General features: G+C 43.8%; 1 protein-coding gene across 3 annotated transcripts in view; it reads right to left on the bottom strand.

Moving 5' to 3' along the window:
• VIPR1 (vasoactive intestinal peptide receptor 1) overlaps window positions 1–20,882 on the bottom strand; it is an 806,458-nt gene that overhangs the window by 304,299 nt on the left and 481,277 nt on the right. For all 3 annotated transcript variants that reach the window (XM_085628778.1, XM_085628776.1, XM_085628779.1), the window contains exon 5: window positions 7,894–7,991. In XM_085628778.1, the coding sequence (XP_085484904.1) occupies window positions 7,894–7,991 (98 nt within the window). The remainder of the gene's footprint in view (window positions 1–7,893; window positions 7,992–20,882) is intronic.

Below are 20,882 nucleotides of genomic sequence, written 5' to 3'. Positions count from 1 at the left end.
CCGGGATTGTACTCTTTCTCGGCGGTGAGCGGAGGAGAGAGGACGCGGAGCGCCGTCTGGATTACGGCACCGAACGGTGACGAAGATTTGGAGGAAGACGCGAGCGGTCATAAGCGTGGGCAGTCCGTGAGTACGCCGGGCAGCACTGGCAGCGTGACCGACTTGTATATATCGAGGGTGTCTCCTAGCGAGACAAGAACAGGAGAGTTAAGGGGCAACTCAGTGAAAGTAACTGCATCGACCGTAAGGTGAGCGAACCACGGTTGGGTGCCCCATTAACCTTAAATATCGGGGTGTGAGCCAATGGAGAATTGGAACATCGGTGAGGGAACCGAATGTTAACAGGAGTACGCAGCGGGTGAATTCGTCGACATTTTCGAGGCCAAGAAGCCTAAAGTAGCCATTGTGCCTAGTGGGGATTATCTTAGTTACAGGTGCTGGCGGAAAAGGGCCAACCTGGGAGATAAAGGATAAGGAAGGAAACACGAGGGAAAAACATTCGAGACTAAGGGGTTACAGCGTTTGGAGAGCTTCTTCATTTCCAGTGGATTTTATATTTTTTGCTCTTTTTGTGCGGGACCATTCATGCTCACAGGGAGTCACGGAAGGAGGGCCGCCCCCCACGAACAAGCTGTACATGTAAGGGGATACAAGGAGTGGGCTTGCTAGCGTTGTGCATGACTTAAACCTTAATGTGCGTGACTACATTTTGTCTTCTTTTGATTACTAGGTTCTAAGAGGGCATTAGGCGAGCCAGCTGTGTTCAGGTGTTGTGGCTTTTTGGTTGATACAGGTACACATACATCTTAGTGAGACCATATTGAGAGTAGTGGTAATTATTGTATTTTATCCCTGTCTGTTTTGTTGTTTCAGATCCTTTTATCCACTGCTGTCCCTTCCCTTCCTTTCCCCCGCCTGATCTTTCGCACACCCAGTTCCTTCTAGTGGTTGGGTGTGGGTCATATCTGGAGGTGGACCATATTCTGCTGCAACCGGATCCTGCGAAGCTGGGCTTGACAGAATTACGCGCCCACGAATTATAGCTTCGCCCGGCTCGGTTGCGGTAGACCATGGCCACCATGGATGAGGTTCTTCAGGTGCTATTGGTAGTTCAGCAGGAATTAGCCGCTTCTAAAGCAGAAACCGCAGCTTTAAGAGACAGAGTAGAGCGGTTGTCACGGAATCCTTTTGACGCCTCACCAGTGGCATCTCAGATTCAAGTAACTGTGCCTCCACCCATACCCCTGGTGAGTCCCGAGAGATATGCAGGGGATCCCCTGAAGGTGCAAGTCTTTTTAACTCAAATCCTGCTTCATTTTTCCTGCAAACCAGCATCCTTCCCTACTAATCACTCCCGAGTGGCATTCGCCATTTCCTATCTAGTGGGGGATGCGGCTAATTGGGCTGTTCCACTTGTCAGAAACAATGACGAGGTGTTATCGGATTGGGATGCGTTTAGGTCGGAGTTCGAAAAAGTCTTCGACAGAAGAGCCACCACGCTTAGTGCAGACAAGGAATTACTAGAACCAAAACAAGGGAGAGGAGATTTGATTACCTATCTAACCCCGTTTCAACGGATGGTAGCAGAAACGGTCAAGGACTACGTGATGAAATGAAGGACGTGCTGGCGCAAATCGACCCCCAGCCCAGCACTTGCACCGACATGATTAATTTGACTTTGCGTTTAGATGGGAGGATGATGGAATGAGGAGAAAAGAAAAGGTGGGAAAGGGGAGTGTACAGAGGAGAGAGACCATCACGCAAAGCGGTATTAAGCCCTAAAGCCCCCTCTGAACCTATGGAAATAGGAGTAGTAAAGAGTCCGTTAACCAGAGAAGAGAGAGAGAGCCGAAGGGTACAAGGCTTATGTATGTACTGTGGGAAAAAAGGACATTACGCCAGGGACTGTCCCACAAAACCGAAGCCCAACGAAGTTTGGACTAGACCGAAGAAGGTAGCGGTGTCCACGCTGGCCCCTATAGGTAACACAGAGACCAAGGTAGTGGGGGAACAGGATAAGGAGTCCGGATGGCTTCTACCTTCTCTGGCAAAGACTGAGGTACATGATACTGAAACACATATTGTGCTCCCCAGTACACTCACTCAGGGGGATTCCTGTCATACGATCAAGGCCATGGTGGATTCAGGAGCCACCGGGAACTTTGTAGACAGCGGGCTGGTCACTAAACTGTGGTTACTAAGGGTACCGCGGAGGACCGCGGAGGAAGTGTTCGCTGTGGACGGAAAGCCGTTAAAATCAGGGCTGATCGTGGAACAAACCGATAAGCTGCTCATGAGTGTGGGAGTGGGGGAGGAGAAACACCAGGAAATGATCTCTCTTAACATAATTGACGCCCCTCAGTATGAGGTGATTCTGGGCATGCATTGGTTAAGACACCACAACCCCACGATAGATTGGAAGAACAAGACGGTACGATTCTTTTCCGACAATTGTCGGGACCACCTTGCTTCTACTACATGCCACTCACAGAGCCAGTATTTGACCCATTCTCACTCTTTAGCCACTGCCGCCGAAAAGGACGTTTCGTTACTGGCAGAATACTCACAGTATCAGGATGTTTTTAGTGAGAAGAAAGCCTTTCAAGAATGGAGGCATTACCTATGGGGAGCCCAACATCCCGTCACAGTATATTCGGACCACCGAAACCTCCAATACATGAAGTCCGCGAGACACCTTTCCCAAAGACAAATGAGGTGGATGCTGTTCTTCGCAGAGTACGAGTTTGTGGTGACCTACCGTCCAGGAGTGGAGAACAAAAAAGCGGACTCCTTGTCCAGACAGAAAACCACCGATCATGTTCCTCAGGACCAAAAGATGGAACCCATAATCCATCCCTCGAAAGTACTGTGTGTAGTACGAGCTGAAAATTTCCTATCGGAGATAAGAAGACAGCATCCACACGCAGATTAGGAAAACTGGGCAAAAGACAAGGTAGACCGGTCAGTGAAAGACGGGTTACCTTTCTATAAACACAAAGTATTCCTGCCGTCAAAAGAACTACAGAAAAAAGCGTTCGAATGGTGTCATATCTCCCCATTAGCAGGACATCCAGGAAGAAGAAAGACCATGCAAATAGTACAACGCCACTTCTGGTGGAAATCTCTCCCCAACGACGTCACATCCTGGGTGGCGCAATGTGAAGTATGTGCAAGAGCAAAAACCGAAACAAGGGGAAAGCAAGGAATGCTTCTACCTTTACCCACTCCCCGTCGCCCATGGCAGTACATCAGTATGGATTTTGTCACAGGATTAAACAAGGAGAAGGGAAATTCAGCCATCATGGTGGTGGTGGATGGACTCACGAAGATGGGGCATTTTATCCCTTGTGTTAACCTCCCCACAGCCAGCGCCACAGCACAACTCCTCTTAACCCACGTGGTCCGGTTGCACAGCCTACCAGAAGTCATTATTTCGGACAGAGGCCCGCAATTCATAGCGAGGTTTTGGAAGTTATGGTGTAAGGCACTGCAAATCGAATCATCTCTGTCAACCAGCTTCCACCCTCAGACAGATGGACAAACGGAGCGGTTGATCCAAACCCTAAAGAAGTACCTTCGATGTTACGCCAGAGAGGCTCAGGATTCCTGGACTGACATGCTCTGGATGGCGGAATTGGCCTACAACAATGCGTGGCACCGCTCCATTGGCCTCTCTCCGTTCCATGCCACGTTTGGGTTCGAAGCAAAAGTTCTGCCAATCTCCATCCCCGAAGAAGTACGAAACCAACCCATGGTTCTATCACAAGCGAAGAAACTTCTTTCGGTACATCGCCGGGTAAAAAAGCATTTGACACAAGCCAAAGCGACTTATAAGAGATGGGAAGACCGACACAGAAGGGAGTGACCGCAATACCAGATCGGGGATCGAGTCTGGTTGTCAACAAAGAACATACGATTTAAGATACAAAGCATCTTTCATCCGCGTTACATAGGACCTTACCCGGTGCTCCGTCAAATCAATCCAGTGACATACAAATTGAAGTTACCGAGTACACTTCGCATTCACCCAGTGTTCCATTGCAGTCTTCTAAAGCCAGCGCGTGGGGCCCGCCAACGAGCACCACCTCCAGTACTACGGGATGAAGGCCTGGAATACGAAGTCCGAAGCATCAAAGATTCAAAGCTAAGGAGAGGAGAACTGTGGTATCTCATCTCCTGGAAAGGGTCTCCAGCAGAAGATGACTCATGGGAACCGTGGAAGAATGTACACGCGCCCAGAGCCATACGTTCGTTTCACCGCCGATTCCCTCTGAAACCTGGGCCTGGAAGGCGCTAGGGGAGGGGGACCAACTGTCAGGATCCGACCATTGCCGCGCCTCCAGAGACCTACAGAACTACAATACTCATGAGCCCCCGAGGCTCACAGGATATAGGAAGCGCGGGCGCACAGGAAGCTGCGCGTAATTTTGAAACCGGGATTGTACTCTTCCTCGGCGGTGAGCGGAGGAGAGAGGACGCGGAGCGCCGTCTGGATTACGGCACCGAACGGTGACGAAGATTTGGAGGAAGACGCGAGCGGTCATAAGAGTGGGCAGTCCGTGAGTACGCTGGGTAGCACTGGCAGCGTGACCGACTTGTATATATCGAGGGTGTCACCTAGCGAGACAAGAACAGGAGAGTTGCGGGGCAACTCAGTGAAAGTAACTGCATCGACCGTAAGGTGAGCGAACCGCGGTTGGGTGCCCCATTAACCTTAAATATCGGGGTGTGAGCCAATGGAGAATTGGAACATCGGTGAGGGAACCGAATGTTAACAGGAGTACGCAGCGGGTGAATTCGTCGACATTTTCGAGGCCAAGAAGCCTAAAGTAGCCATTGTGCCTAGTGGGGATTATCTTAGTTACAGGTGCTGGCGGAAAAGGGCCAACCTGGGAGATGAAGGATAAGGAAGGAAACACGAGGAAAAAACATTCGAGACTAAGGGGTTACAGCGTTTGGAGAGCTTCTTCATCTCCAGTGGATTTTATGTTTTTTGCTCTTTTTGTGCGGGACCATTCATGCTCACAGGGAGTCACGGAAGGAGGGCCGCCCCCCTCGAACAAGCTGTACATGTAAGGGGATACAAGGAGTGGGCTTGCTAGCGTTGTGCATGACTTAAACCTTAATGTGCGTGACTACATTTTGTCTTCTTTTGATTACTAGGTTCTAAGAGGGCATTAGGCGAGCCGGCTGTGTTCAGGTGTTGTGGCTTTTTGGTTGATACAGGTACACATACATCTTAGTGAGACCATATTGAGAGTAGTGGTAATTATTGTATTTTATCCCTGTCTGTTTTGTTGTTTCAGATCCTTTTATCCACTGCTGTCCCTTCCCTTCCCTTCCCCCGCCTGATCTTTCGCACACCCAGTTCCTTCTAGTGGTTGGGTGTGGGTCATATCTGGAGGTGGACCATATTCTGCTGCAACCAGATCCTGCGAAGCTGGGCTTGACAAATTATGCTTTATCATAAATTCAAAATGAGCATGAGGCTTGTCAAAATTTGAGGCTGTTAACTTATACCAAGTTTTTTTAAATAAGTGTTTTCTGCTGTCTCTGGCACTATCTTTCCTTCTCTTATTTTTCATCAGCCACTGCAGGCCCAGTGCATTTTTTGAGGTGGAGATGTGTGCCGGTGCCCTGATGAAATTGCAGCGAATTTTTAGGGCAATGAAAAGTGTTGGTCATTCAGGTTAAAATGGTTTATACATGCTGTCTTTTTAATTGAGGGTGAACACTAGTTTAAAATAAAAAATATGTGGGATAGATGTTCACATCTCTATTTTAATGTCTGGGGTGTTTAGTTCACTCTTTTTTACATTACAGGGCTAAAATGGTGGATAATTGTCACCTTTAGTTACACACCTTTTCATCGCATTAGTTTATGAGTTAGGTTACATTCTTTTTCTGTCAAGAAAGTGCAGATGATAAAGAGTGAGCAAACTGGTGAGTACCAACCAGTAGCTCCATGGATGGTGCTTACGTGAGGCACTTTCTGACCCACCTCACACTTTTTCTTTATTATAATTGACCAGCTCATTCGGAGACTGTTGGCTGATGGGCCTTTGACCTGAACTAGGTGGTTGATGATTTTTTACAAAGATTAACACATATGGGTGGGCATGACTAGATAAATGAGCATAGCCTTACCAAGGAGTGAGATATGATACCCATTTTATAGAAATTATTTATATGTGTTATGTGTTTCTTATAACCAGGCTTTACTTTTTGTGAGGCATTTGCAATCTAGACCAACGTTCTGTGCTTAGAAAAGCAGCAAGGTAAACAGGAGTCCATGCTGGATAAATGACTATATCTAGTAAGGAACAGACCCTAGCCCATGGCCCAGGCTCAGCTCTCCCATGCTGCTGCATAGCTCTTGCTCCTGTCTTTTCCTTGTTTTTTTACCCCATTTTTGTGTGCCTTCGTCTTGCTTTTCTCTCGTCTTCACTTCTTTCTCCTTGCTTTTTTCCCTGTATTTTGAATGCCTTCTGTTTGCTTTTCCCTCATTCTCACTACGTTCTCCTGCTTTCCCCCCTGTTTTTTGTGTGCATTCTCCTTCCTTTTCTTTACATTTTATTGCTCTTTTCTTGCTTTGTCTGCATTTTGTGTGCCTTCTCCTTGCTTTTCCCTCATTTTCAATGCTTTCCTCTTTCTTTTTCCCCTCATTGCCACTTCACCATGCTGCCTGTTATTTCCCGCCTCCCACCTAGCCCCCCTACTACCTCCCAGCACCCCACACTCCTCCCTGGACCTACTTAGTGGAGGCCGCAGCGTGACACCATTGAGCAGGTCCCAGGTCCAGCTCTCCCTGTGCTGCTGCATCGCTCCTGCTCCTATCTTCTCCTTGGTTTTCCCCCCATTTTTTTAATACTTTCTCCTTGCTTTTCCCTCATTCTAATTGCTTTCTCCTGCTCTTTGTCCTGTTTTTCTGTGTGCCTTCCCTTGCTTTTCCCTCATTTTCACTGCTTTCTCCTTACTTTTCCCTCATCTTCACTGCTTTCTTCTTGCTGTTTCCCCCTTTTTTGTGTGCCTTTTCCTTGATTTTCCCTTGTTCTCTCTGATTTCTCCTTGCTTTTTTCCAGTCTTTTGTATGCCGTCTCCTTGCTTTTTACTCATTTTCGCTGCTTTCTCCTCGTTTTTTCAATCATTTTTGTGTCTTTTTCTGACTTCCCCTCATTTTTAAAGCTTTCTCCTTGTTTTTATCCCTTCTTTTTCTGTGCCTTCTACTCGCTTTTCACCTCGTTGTCACTACTTTCTCCTTGCATTTCTACCCGCTTTTTCTGTGCCTTCTCCTTGATTTTTCTTTGTTCTAACTGCTTTCTCCTTCTTTTCCCCCATCTTTTGTGTGCCTTCTTGCTTTTCCCTCATGTTCACTGATTTCTTTATGTTTCATCCCATTCCTTGTGCAGCCTCCCCACACAACTACAGACCACCACCTCACTTCTGGAATTTCGAAGGGCCCTCAATAACTAGCAGTTCGAATGAGCCTCCGGGACGTGCCAGCGCCTGGATCCACTGTCGCGTGATTAGTAACGCTTTACAAATACAGATTGATTAATTGTTTGATCCCTTTGCTGAAGCATGCCACTAAATTGGGCCAGGGTCCAACTAGTTTAAAAGGAAGAGTCCTAAACTAATTGCTGACATTCTGGCATATCTGGAGATAATATAGCTCACTTGGGACTAACATACTTTTGGAGTTTAGTTAGTGAAATATAAATGTTAAATGGTAGGACTTTATGTTCCTCTCACTCCTCCTTGATATGTAAATTTGCTACAAAAGTATGTCACACCTACTCACAGCAAAATCTCGGTAAATCAGGCCAACCATGTTGAATAGAAACGATAAGGCAAATCCAGATGTGATTCTCAGCAAAATATTCATAACCTTACCTGAAGAGACACAAAGTGATCATAGCCGCAGTCAAGGAAATTAATGATAAGCTGTGGCCAATAGTATATCCAGTCTTGATTGTTCCAAAGAAGGCAGTCTGTAAACAATAACAAAGGAATGTAAAATAAAAAGAATCATTGCATGTGATGGATGCAGAAACAGTATCTGTATCCTTAGATGCTATTTTGTACACAATATATACTGTTTGCATAGTGCACACATAGGCTAAATTTACCGACGATGGCTGTACAGCATTGGTCAAAGCACATAATCTGCAGCTTTGCTGATGCAGTTGTGAACTCACATGGCCATGGTACATAAACTGCACTGAGTCCCATGGAATTTTACACTGACGTTTGCAATGACATTTGGGAAGACTGACCAATGAAAAATGTTTTTACATTGCTTAATCAATGCACAATCATATAGTCTGGAAATGTGGATGCAAAATTGAGCCAACCTTGTTGAAAACTATATAATCCAACCACAGTGTTATTATCCAATAAAGAAAATCTTTCTTTGGCCTCAGAAAGATGAAATGCTGAGTCTGAGCAGAATGCATTTAGGGTCAGAGGTAAGACCCTATTCTGCAGTCGCAAAGGCTCCAAATTTGCAAGATAGGAGCATTTGATAGGACGTATAAAAATAGGTATTTACTCTATATGACTCCCTTTTTAGGTAAAGTTTTACTGACTTCAAAATTAGGACTGTGAACAGATACCGATGTGGTATTTGTGAGGGGCATGTTGTGGGTGCCCCTTCCAAATACCGAATGGTTTCCAAAGTATTCCCAAGCTGAGATGTTAAACCATTTGTAAAGGGGAAGGGCATTCAATTTAGTAAAGCACAAAATCAACATGGAACATAATGGTGACAATTTTAATTGAAAACATATATTATTGGCAATACAATAATGTTATATGTAAAATGTTATAAAGAAGTGAAAAATAACTTTAGAAAATTTAAAGGCAAAGAGTTGTGAAAGTAAGTAAGTAAATACTTTATTTCGTTGTAGAGAACATCAAAGTGCAATTGCTGTAAATACATCATGGTGGTAAAAAAAAACATTTTAACAATATCACCAGAGAGAGGAAAAAAAATGCATAAACACAGTCTAATATCATTGAATTCATAGGATGGGCATGATGGGGAACCTTGGGAAAAGAATTACAACTATGAAATGTGTTGTTTGACCCAGTCTAACCAATCTGGAATAAATGACAAACATATTCTCCCCTTCATACTAATCGACAGCAGTAAGTATCCTGTTCTAGGGTAAAAGTGTTAAAAGGTAGTAAAAAGATATTATACAGTATGAACAACTTAAAAACAGTTCATGGGATAATTGTGTCTGATGATACTGTGTTCTTAAGACCATGACTTATATTTACATAGCAACTCTGATAATTGCAATTTCGCAGATATTAAACTTTTCATACATATTGTCCAGGCCCCCCATAAAAAGCGAGCAACCGCAAATACTAAAGGTTCATTCGTGTCACTTTTCTAAATACACATTGCCTTCCAATAGTGCCTTACACCCTTAAGCTTGCACCACTCCAAAATCCATTTTTTCCGTAGGATGCAATATCTGGGGCAAAATAGCAGGAAGTGAACCTCTGTTTCCTTTAGGAGCAGGCAGAAGGGGCAACTCTCCAGATCACCATCCGTTTTACACCATCTAGCTGTAAAACTTCTTAGGCGTAGGATCCCGAGTCGGAATTGTAGATACACTTGTTTCACCTCTGTTGGATGGAGGGCTCAAAGCTAGGCAAGCATTTATGAAGTAGAAATTGCCCTGTAAATGAGCTCTCCCTCTGCTCAGCCCAGATTCTGATCAGGTCATGTTCCCAGTAGGTTTTGTTTAATAGCAGCTTATCACCTTTGATCCCTTCATCCGGTGTAGCCCACAAATGTACTGAATTGAGTGATTCAACCTACTTTTTAACATGTTTTAACCAGGGGGTGTGAAAGGTAGTGTTAGAGTTCATCAGATCCCTTAGTGCTTCTCTATAGATGGTCAATTCCGGGGTGGTCCATTTCCTCACCTAATATAGCAGTGGTCTTAAAGAGAACACCAGATGAATGGGATTGAGGGCTAGATAAAATCTTAGCGGCACCAATTGTGTGCTTTTTGGAAGCTTGAGGAGGCCTAATAAATATATTCTCCTTGATGGTTAATATAGATGCGTCTGTGTTCCCCCAGTTCGCTGCTCCATACAGGGAAGCCAATGCTGCTGTGGCTAAATAGATTTTTATGGCGGGTGACACAGCCCCACCAGCAGTCGACTTGTGTTTCCTACTAATTAAAAGTGCATGCTGATGGAGACCGCCCGTGCTTCCTAATGCCAAGATAATCAAATTGAGTTCTCTGTTCTATCAATGCACCCTCTATTCTCATTTTGCCTCTGAAGTTTCTGAAAATATTTGGTTGCCTATCTCACTTGTGGGATAATGCAATGAGTAAACATTCTCTGCTAGATGAAAACAGTGATCAGCAGGTCCCTAGTTCAAAGCATAGGAAGACTTTCTCAGCCTTCCAAAGGTGAATTGTGTGCCACTAAATTGGGCAAAAATAAGATCAATTAGTACCCTGCTTGGCAATTGCAGAAGTGTAGTAAGCGTTATAAAACAAAATCTATATTAGTATTAACTTTATACTAAATTGTAGAGAAAAGCAGCATTTTGTTCCATGTTGTAAAGGTTAATAAACTTGAAAACATGGTTTAGATTGGTTGGTTAAGTTCACTGTATTATACTTGCAACTATAATCTTCAATCCAAACATCTTCAATATTTATGAATGATATTTATGACATTTTAAGAGGAAAGTCTGATTTCTCATTTCTGAACTCCACTGAAGTTTCAAAAAGGCACATGAGATCGTTTGGTAAAACGTTTATAATTTTTATAATATATTTTTAACCTTCATTTTTAATTTGTAATTATTATTTTTATGTTTTCATGTTGGCAAGCGCAAAGCCTGAGAGGGTGCCACAATGCCTTGCGTTGTAGGGATAACAACATTAGTTAACTAAATTTGGGAGTTCGTATTCTACTATATGTTAGTAACATCAGAGCTTAGACAATACATGGAAATGAGAGAAATAGAAGACATCATAGTGTTAACTTTTTGCATTATATCTTCAATGTTGGCACTCTGCAGCTTCAAATCTATGTAGATTTTCATTTACTTCATTAGTTTGTAGCACTTCAAGAGCTTTATTCAACATATACATCAGCTATGAATAAATCCCACCCTCATTCATTCTATGACATTGGATAGGCATTGATAATAATACGAGGCAAGTATCACAGTTTAGAGCGAAATATTCAGTTCTGTGTTTTTTGGCATCAAATTTAAGATACTTCAAGCACTTAAATTTGTATATAGTTAGACTGGTGTCATTAATGAATAAGCATTTCAGGAGCTTATGTTTTTACAGATATAGACATTTTAAAATGTATCATTTGTGACACATGAAGTGGGAAGGGAGTGCTCAAAGTATCTGTTTTGCAGGTGAATTTTCAAGGCACACTCAAAGTAATTTAAGGAGTGAGTTAGTCTTATAAACAAGGTAAGAGAGTTCCATAGAGCACTAGTTAGAAGTAGACTATAATTTCCTAAAACATTTGACTGGAGCAATAATATTCTTCACTTCTAACCTTGCAGGAGACCTAAAGATGGTCAGTTTTTGGGGCCTATTACCATGGCAGGCGGATCGCCACCACCCGACCGGCGGTGGCGATCCGCCCGCCAAAACTCCCCGCTGGATGGCCATTTACCCATTAGCATGGTGGGGGATACCGCGGCGGACAGAAAGACCGTCTGCCGCTTTTCTGCCGGCAGGCAATCTTCACAATTGGCTGCGGGTGGAAAAGGCCCATAATATGGTGGCGGTGCCTTGCAGGCACAGCCATCCATATTATGATGTGTGCGGTGGAATGCCTTTCCATGGCAGAGACTCCGCCATGGAAAGGCATGCGGAGTTTACTTTGGGGGCCTGTTGCGGGCCCCCGGGGTGGGGGGTTGGTGGGGGGCTGCACTTGGCATTCACAAGATGGCAGGCACCGCGTGGTGCCTGTCACGTTGTGCATGACAATGCACAACATGCATTTTCATCATTGTGGCGGGTGCTGCTTACACCACCGCCCGCCACAATGTTGAATATGTGGGATGCAACTGCCACACCCTAATGGGCACAGCGGGACCGCCGCACTTCTGGCAGTCGGTCCCGTTTACCATTATTGTGGCGGCGGACTTTGTCCGCCCGCCATCGTAATGGGCCCTTTTGTTATTTATATTGGTGGTATTTGGGTGTACGTTCACATAGATTAAGCAAGCTGTTTTATAAAAGCAGTTTGATCATCAATTGAAAGCTGTTTCATGGAGTACAGCCCAAAAGGAATATTATCATACTTATGAGTGTTTGAGACTAACTGGGCTGTAGCAAGGGAGAAAGCATTTAGTGGTGACAAACCTTATTTAATCCACTCAGGACTGCATTGCCATAGTCTAAACACGAGAGTCCAAATAATTGTACTGCAGCTTTTATCCTCAAACAGTCAGAACATGTTTCAGCTTTGAAGTAGTGTGACTTGAAAGAAGGCACATTTTGCCATTTTTTTAAATGTGAAGTTCAAAGGGAAATGTTTAATTTTTAACTACCGTGAAGCCCAGCAATTTAGCTGATTCTACTTTCAGTAACTGAAAGCCATGTCCCAGACTGACATTATCAATTTATCCCAATTCAGATTTAGGTTTATTTTGTTTCAGGTGTCTACATTTCTACTTTGGTGAATAAAATAGGTTGCCAGTAGATTGGGTTGTGTGACAGAATCTCGTGGGCAAAAATAACTAGGCCTGGGCGAAGCACTACGCTACGCTCGCGTAGTTTGCGAAGTTCGCGCTACTTCGCACTACGCGAACTGCACGTAGCACAGTGCGAACACGCGTAGCGTAGTGTTGCGTAGTGCTGCGGTAATTTTTTGCTTGCTCGCGGTCCTCAACGTCAAGTTGGCGACCGCGAGCAAGCAAAATGACATCCCGGCGAGACTTTTTCCTTGTTCGCAATCGCGAGCATGGAAAATAAACCTCCCGGCGAGATTCCCAACGCGAGGAGGTCAGGTTTCTCATTGCGAGAGGTCGCGTATGCTCGCGACCGCTCGCGATGAGAAACTACCAGTTCGCGTTGAGAAAGCTGCCGCTCGAGTAAAAATCTACTCGAGCAGCAGAAAACTACAGCTCGCACTGTGCAAGATGCCATTTTCAATGATTGCACAGTGCCGGTTGCTTGTCCGCACTGTGCAATCATTGAAAACATCATCTTGCACAGTGCGAACATGTTACTACGCAGTTCGCGAAGTGCTACGCGTAGCTCGCGTAGTGCGAACTTCACTTTGCGTAGCTTCGCGAAGTGCTACTTCGCGAACTACGCCCACCCTTAAAAATAACAAGAGAAACTAATATCCTGTCAAAAATATTGTGTGAATAACCAAATTATAATTTAAAAAATGTTAAGAGAATATCAACCAGAAACAGTTAATAATATATATTTTTTCATAAATATAGACTTTAAAGTAACTAGTTAAATTATTATAATGTTGAATGAATAGTTTAATAGTAACTTTGGCACTGTTTGACAAATCTTCAGAAAATTGCCACAAAAAGTGCCCGACTTTTCCTAGTTCTGCATGGAAAGACTTGGGGTGATCCATCAAGTGGGGGCCGAGAAAAGGGGGGTCCAAAAACATGTTATCCCCATGCAATTTCCCGATGGGATTTTAGGCACGACTACATACCGAGTTTAGTGTAAATCCATTCAGTAGTTTTCGAGTTATTAAAGAAAACATATTTATAGATATCTAGGGATGTGGAGGGTCCGCAGATCCGACAGATCTCATGCTGGGATCTGATTAGCTGCCAAAACTTTACCCAGGCAGTATTGGAAGCCATCTCGGGATAGGACTCATCTGAGTCCTAAGAATACATGACACAAAAAAGAAGAGGGCAGGGTAGGAATACCCTGACCCCCTAGGCCTGGTGGTGGGGTTATATTAAGAAACCATGACTCTTGCCCTAAGGTTCTATAATTCACGCCATCACCATGCACTGCTAATTGCCCCAGATATTACATCATTAATGACATCTTCAATGACATCATTGATAATATACCTGCAAAATTTGCAGTGAAATTCTTGATGAGAAAATTGCACATGGTGGTGTCGCGAGTTATACTTACCTAAGGGCATGAATTATGGTTTCTTGATATAACTCTATCTATAACTGCTGAATTCAATCATTTTGTATGTGTAAATTCTGAAACTTACAATAACGTCCCTGGTAACCTATGTTTTTTTAGTGAATGTATATAACCTCACGGAAAAAAACAAAGGTTAAAGTAACATTATAGTTAGGTGAATTTCTCAGTGACAACGTTAACATTTTGAACTAAATGAAGCATAGAAATTCAGTGGTTTTTGTTAGCAGCCCTAACGATAACTTGCACCCCAGACATCACTGCTTATGACCTTGGATAAGACATCACTCATGACATGTTCTGTGACATCATTCATGACATCACTGATGACATCTCAAATTACATCATTGATGACATTACTGATGACATCATCCAATGAGTGTGTTAGATTGTTTTATAGTTTACATAGTGGCAGATAAGTTCCATATTATTTCTCTACCTTATTGTGTACTGCCTGGGTCCAGTTAATGGGTGTAAATGTGCTCCTAATGCACCATAGCACCGTAGATGTGTAAAGGTATTGAACACTCTATAAATCTTTGCATTCAAGTGTAACTCCATGTGCCAGTGACAGTTGGCTTGCGTTCATTACATTCCACACAGGTTTTTTGGGTCTGCTGAAAAGGTTTCCAACAGAAGAACGATTCTAAGTAGTAGATACTAACTTCTGTAAGCAGCCTTGACTTATTAGGGAGAATCGTGTCAGCATGACAATTTCTACCTAATATAGAAGACTGTGTACACCAGGTACTAACCTATGTACATATGCTTGTCTTGCTTTAGAGGATAGGCTATTTGTACAATTTTCACAACAGTATGAAAGGTGCAGGGAGTATGAGCTTTAGCACCTTCATATCTTGGTTTTATAGCAAATGGTGTCTTTTTTATAAATGTGGCGTAGAGTGTACACTGTTTTCAGTAGATTCTTTTTAATACTCTTTGGAGTATTTCTCATGAGAGTTTCACTGTTTGCAAACAGTGTGGTATAGATTAAACTCTCTCAATAGAGTACACACTGTTTACCAATATCAACTTCATTTCTCAATGTAGGGTCGGTGAGTGACAGGATTTTGATAGAGATGAAAGCTGTCTGTAGTAGGGCATTTGTTTTGGAACTGACATCCACCATTTCTAGGAACTTGGCTTTCGGTGAACACTTGTATGCAAATTCAACACCATACTCAATGAGAGTTTCCCATATATCTGTGGTGCATTGTTAATGTGAACTCTGCTCCCTGTAGAGTGCATGATATAGGGCCAATGTTGCACATAATTCTTGCTTTCTACAACTAAGGGAGTAATATCGGAGATGGCACTAATGATACCTGATATTCTCCTGAGCTATTTTGTACTTACTGTCAGGCATCTATCATACCATAGTAATTGATACAGCAATATGCAGGAAAACGAAGCTTGGATGATGTCATCAATGATGGCTTCAATTATGTCATTTGCGATTTCATGAGTGATGTCATAGGTAAGATAGTAAACAACACATGGCAGGGGTGCAAGTTATTGTTAGTGTTGCTAAATATAACTGCTCAATTTCTCTTTTTTTTTGTTCGAAACATTAATGCTGTGACTAAGAAATTCACCTAACTTTAACATTACTTTAACCTTTGGTTTACTTAGTGAGTTTCTAATGTTTTTTCAAAATCCAAATCTCATATTTTTATTACACTTAACTATAATGTTACTTTAACATTTGTTTTTTAGTGAATATATATATATATAGTATATATATATATATACACTAAATATATATACTATATATATATATATAGATATAGATATAGATATAGATATAGATATAGATAGATATACTATATATACACACACATCAAAAGTTTCCAACAATAAACATTTTTTTAATACACATAATTTGAAATACTAACAATAGTATAAAGTGAATATTAGAAAACATATGTACAACCAACAAAAATATGTAAGATGATCTAAATATTTAAATAAACATTTAAAGTAGTTTTATTTTATAATGTACCCTAAATAAAGAACGTTTTTACACATGCACTTTTTAAAGAGACATAATACCCACATTTTAACAATTTAAAAACATTACAAACATTACAAACTCAAAAAGTTAAATAAAAAACAATGTTAAAATTGTAAAATGTCCTAAATCCACTGTACCCTACATAAGGAAAACTGTAGGAGTTCAGAGGAAGTTGATTTTAATTCCCACTCCAATTTACACAACAGTAGGGAAGGTGTTAGACTTGGCAATCATTAGATTTACCATTACCACTCCTGTCTAAGCAACAGCCCGAACACTCCTGGACTGCAGAGGGTCAATTTTACTATTACCAATCCACTTTAAACAACAGTAGGGAAAGTGTTTGATTTTTGAGGGATTAGATTTACTATTATCACTCCAGTCTAAAAAGGAGTAAGGAAAGTTTTGGACTTTGGAGGGGATAGATTTACTATTCCCATACCAGCCTAAGCAACAGTAGGGACTTTGGAGGGGTGAATTTCACTATCCCCCCTCCTGTCTAAGCAACAATAGGGAAAGTATGAGACTTCCCACTCCAGTTTAATTACAGGTCAGAAATTGTTTGGAGGAGTTACATTTACTATTCCCCCTTTCAATGTTTGTAAAATTAGGGAAAGTATTACATGTCTTAAGGATTACATATACCAATTCCAACTTATGTATATTTTCTAGAAAAAATTGAAATACCTAACAGCAATAAGTCATAAAATCATATTAAATCATATTTTAAACAAAAAATACAATGTAACTTATAAACACAAAAAAATACAAAATAATTTAAAATAAAACATGTATTTAAATACAATTTAGGTAAGTTCCTTCCCTATGACCAAAAAAACTTCAAAGCCCCAAAGAAAAAATGAGCATAAAAGTATTTAATTGAAAATATTACTTGTATTAAACAACAAAATGAGAAATAAATTCAAAAGTACATTTATAAATATTAATATTAAAAATGTAACAAAATATGGGGCGCTAGGTGGCGCACGGGCAAAATGGCCGCACTGCCGTGAGGCTCCTGCAGCCCAGAGAATGTATTTGTTATTTATCCTGCCCAAGGAACTCCAAAGCCAGTTCCTACTATGTCCGAGTGGCGCCTGTAACTCCGATGATGTGAGGAGCTATTTTTGGATTCATACGCCATTCCTGAAAGCTGAGATCTGTCCTGCTGCCCGGAGCCGCGAGTACAGAGTGAGGCTGTGGAGCTGGTGCAGGGCGAGACGCGGTACGCAACACCCGCGGTGCCCACGTGGAGTCCAGGCCGCGAGCGCATTGTAGCCGCTCCCCTCGGCACTAATAAAAGTAGGCAGTGGGCACACGTTGGGTCTACCACCCGCATTGCATTATATCGCTGCAGACTGTGAGGAAGGGTCAGCTCTGGCAAGGTGCTGATACCCCTGTCCCACCTTCAAGACTGGCACTGGGACCGACTGAGAGATCTCGCTGCATGTCGCCCGCATTCTCCGGCCCACAGAGCACCACTACGGATGAAGGACTGTGCCATGTGAGTCTTTTTGGCCCCATAACTATACCCCTGCGGTGCCGTACCGCTGCTGGAGACAGGGGGGGCGGCCCATGGGGTGTACTGCTGTTCCCGGGCTGGATGACATATGACGCACCGCTTACAAGGCACTCGGGAAGCGGCAAGGCCACATATCTGCTGGACCAAACATACTCAGAGCCCCCTCTGATGGAAATACCGGTGTTGGTGACCTCCAACTCATGCCTCTCGGATAACGGAAAGGAGAGTGTGCTGGTGCCTGGTGCGCATGTGGCGCTTGCTGTCCTGTGACCCCCGTGGCCATCAGACTGCAGACTTTGGCATTGGGGTGGGCCCGGAGAGGCTCCGGGCTGATTACCGCTATGCAGCTGACCTTCCCTCCTGCATTAGCGGCGACTGGTGCCATAGGGGGATCCAGGGAGTATTCATACGGACTGTCAGCAACTGGTGAGAAGGCACGCATTACAGTAGCGCAGATCTGCCCTATGACCTTTCTCACCTAGTGCGGGGTGTCATATACCAGCAACAATCCAGAATTGGTCAAACCATTTGTAGGGGACTCTACAGCATTTGTCCACGAGGGGATCGGCCGCTGAACTGCTGTGGTGCAGCTTATATAGCGCTATATCCCAGATACCTGTGGTACTCTCCAGCGATCAATGCAGGGCCCTCTTTTTGACTGTCTCACGCTGCTTGTAAAACGGCAAGCTATTGTCTCCCCCTTTGTATTGGAGAACTTCCTGCCTGACCCAGCCATTTATAATCATGCCTGAAATGGAGAGCCCTGTGCCCTACATCATGCGTAAACCAGATGCAAGGCAGAGTCAACTGTCCTTTGAAACCATAAAAGTCACCCGCTCGCAGCAGGATGATCCTGATCAGGCAAGAGAGGCCCGTACAGATAATACAGCACCAGGACAGGAGGAAGATGTTAAAGAGCTATTGCTGGCCATGAGGCAGAGTCTTGCCTCCATAGAATGTAAAATGGACACTATTGTGCGCAAAATAGAACAACATGATGAACGCATCACAGAGGCCGAGCGCTGCATCTCGGACACGTAGGATAGCACATCCACTCTGCAAACACAGGTGGCGCAAATGGACAAATTGCTTCGAGTTATTGCTGCAAAAAATGAAGACCTTGAAGCGTGCAGCCGTCGCAATAACATTCGCGTCATTGGAATTCCAGACAGCACCAACACGGGGCGGATGTAAGACTATATCGAGAAGTTCCTGCGCGAAGTCATTGGCGCGGACTCCTTATCCTCCCAGTTTATCAATGAGCGCCCACATCACTCTCTCGGCCCCCGTCCTCCACCCGGGAGCCCGCCCCACCCAATTTTTGCGTGGCTGCTTAATTACCGGGACCGCAATGTGGTCCTCAAGGTATCCCGAGACAAACGGCAACTCACATTTGAAGGAAACACCTTTACCCTGTAACCGGACTTTACAGCTGCCATCCGAGAGACAAGGCGCAAGTTTACTTCGGCAAAGCAGAAGCTGCGACAGGCACAAGTTGACTACACCTTAATATATCCGGCCAAATTGAGAGTGACCCACCAGGGCAAGCAGCACTTCTTTACAAACACACAGCAGGTGGATGACTTTCTACGATGCATTAAGCGGCCCAGCACAACGTGCAGTTTGTCTGACTCTGCAACGTGGTCCGCATCACCGGAAAAGGAATGACATTCTTTGAGTCCAGTTTGGCAGCCGCTTTGACCACCTGCCACATGCCTCCCGGCTATGAACTCTTGACATGGCTCACTGCGGGTACATTAGAACACTGCACTACATGTCTGGCACGAACAGGCCATCGAGACAATACAATCAGATAAGTTCTTTCTTGGGACTATTGGTATAACCTCTCTGGGCACCCCTTCCCCTGACAAGTGATTACTGACATCTGGTTGCCCTGTAAGCCGGTGGGATGGGAGTCAGTCGTGCCTGCACCTAGGAGTCCCCCTCAGGGTGTTCCCCCTATTTCTTTTACCGATCATAATCTCTGTTGTTGTTGCTGCATTGAGTGATTTGGGTGAGGGTGGGAAAGTTCATTCTGGCATGTTTGGGATGCTTCAGTGGGTGGGGGAGGGGGGTGGGTCTTTAAAGATCGCTGTACTTCAGGACACAGCGACACATATTGGATTGTTGTTGTATGTATTTTGCGATATTTCCAGAAGTAGGCCATATACCGATTCATGTATAGAAACACACTTGTACACATGGCAAGCTCGTGCTCTGGTGCGGGGCTGCATCTCTTAACTTGGAATGTTAGAGGACTAAGGGATTCGCGCAAGTGCAGACAAATCTTACCCTATTTGGACGGACACAAGGTCCAAATAGTGATGCTACAGCAAATCCACCTCGATCCAAGACATTTATTCTCTTTTGCTTCTAAATGGTCAGCACACAGGGAATTCCCCTCATACTCATCATACTCCAGAGGGACAGCCATAATGATTAAAATACATGATCCTTTTACTCCTAGCGGCACAGCCCACGACCACGAAGGCCGTTATTGCATGGTTTAGGGGAGATTGGGCACCACATCCACCATCCTGGTCTGTTGTTACGGCCCTAATGTACACAACCCTGATTTATTTGCCAAATTGTGGGGCAAAATTCTGGAAATAGGCTCAACCCACATCATATGGGGAGGATATTTTAACTCTGTTATAACTCCGGAGTTGGACAGATCGAATCCTGGCCCGCACCACTACACTCGCACACATTAGATTATACGGGACATTATGTGGGATAATTTCCTGATAGACACATGGCGACATGTCCATCCGCATCTGACTGCAGGCACACATTTCACTGCATCACACGCATCCTGGGCTAGACTGGATTATTTTTTGATTTCCAAGGGTTTAGGCCCATTGCTTGTTACAGCAGAGCATCTAGCAAGGACCTACTCCAATCATTCCCCTGTTCGCATTGCGTTGAGCGTACCAGGTGAAGAGGGACTGCCTAGAAGCTGGAGGTTACTACCCACTGTTCTGCTGGATACAGTTTTTAGAACCGAATTGGAGCAGGAAATTACAGATTTTTTCCAACGCAACATAAGCTCAGTAGATTGCCTTGCAACGGTGTGGGAGGCTTTAAGGTCACTGTCCGGGGATTTTGCATTTCGAAAGGCTTTAGGGTTTTACGGGATATCCGAGGTACATTGCAGAGGTTAGAGAGGGATCTTAAACAACTAGAGGCAGTT

The sequence above is a fragment of the Triturus cristatus genome, chromosome 10, assembly GCF_964204655.1.
Source record: "Triturus cristatus chromosome 10, aTriCri1.1, whole genome shotgun sequence".
NCBI lineage: Eukaryota > Metazoa > Chordata > Amphibia > Caudata > Salamandridae > Triturus > Triturus cristatus.
Note: the sequence above shows the minus strand (reverse complement) of the source record. Positions and strands in the feature narration are given on the sequence as shown.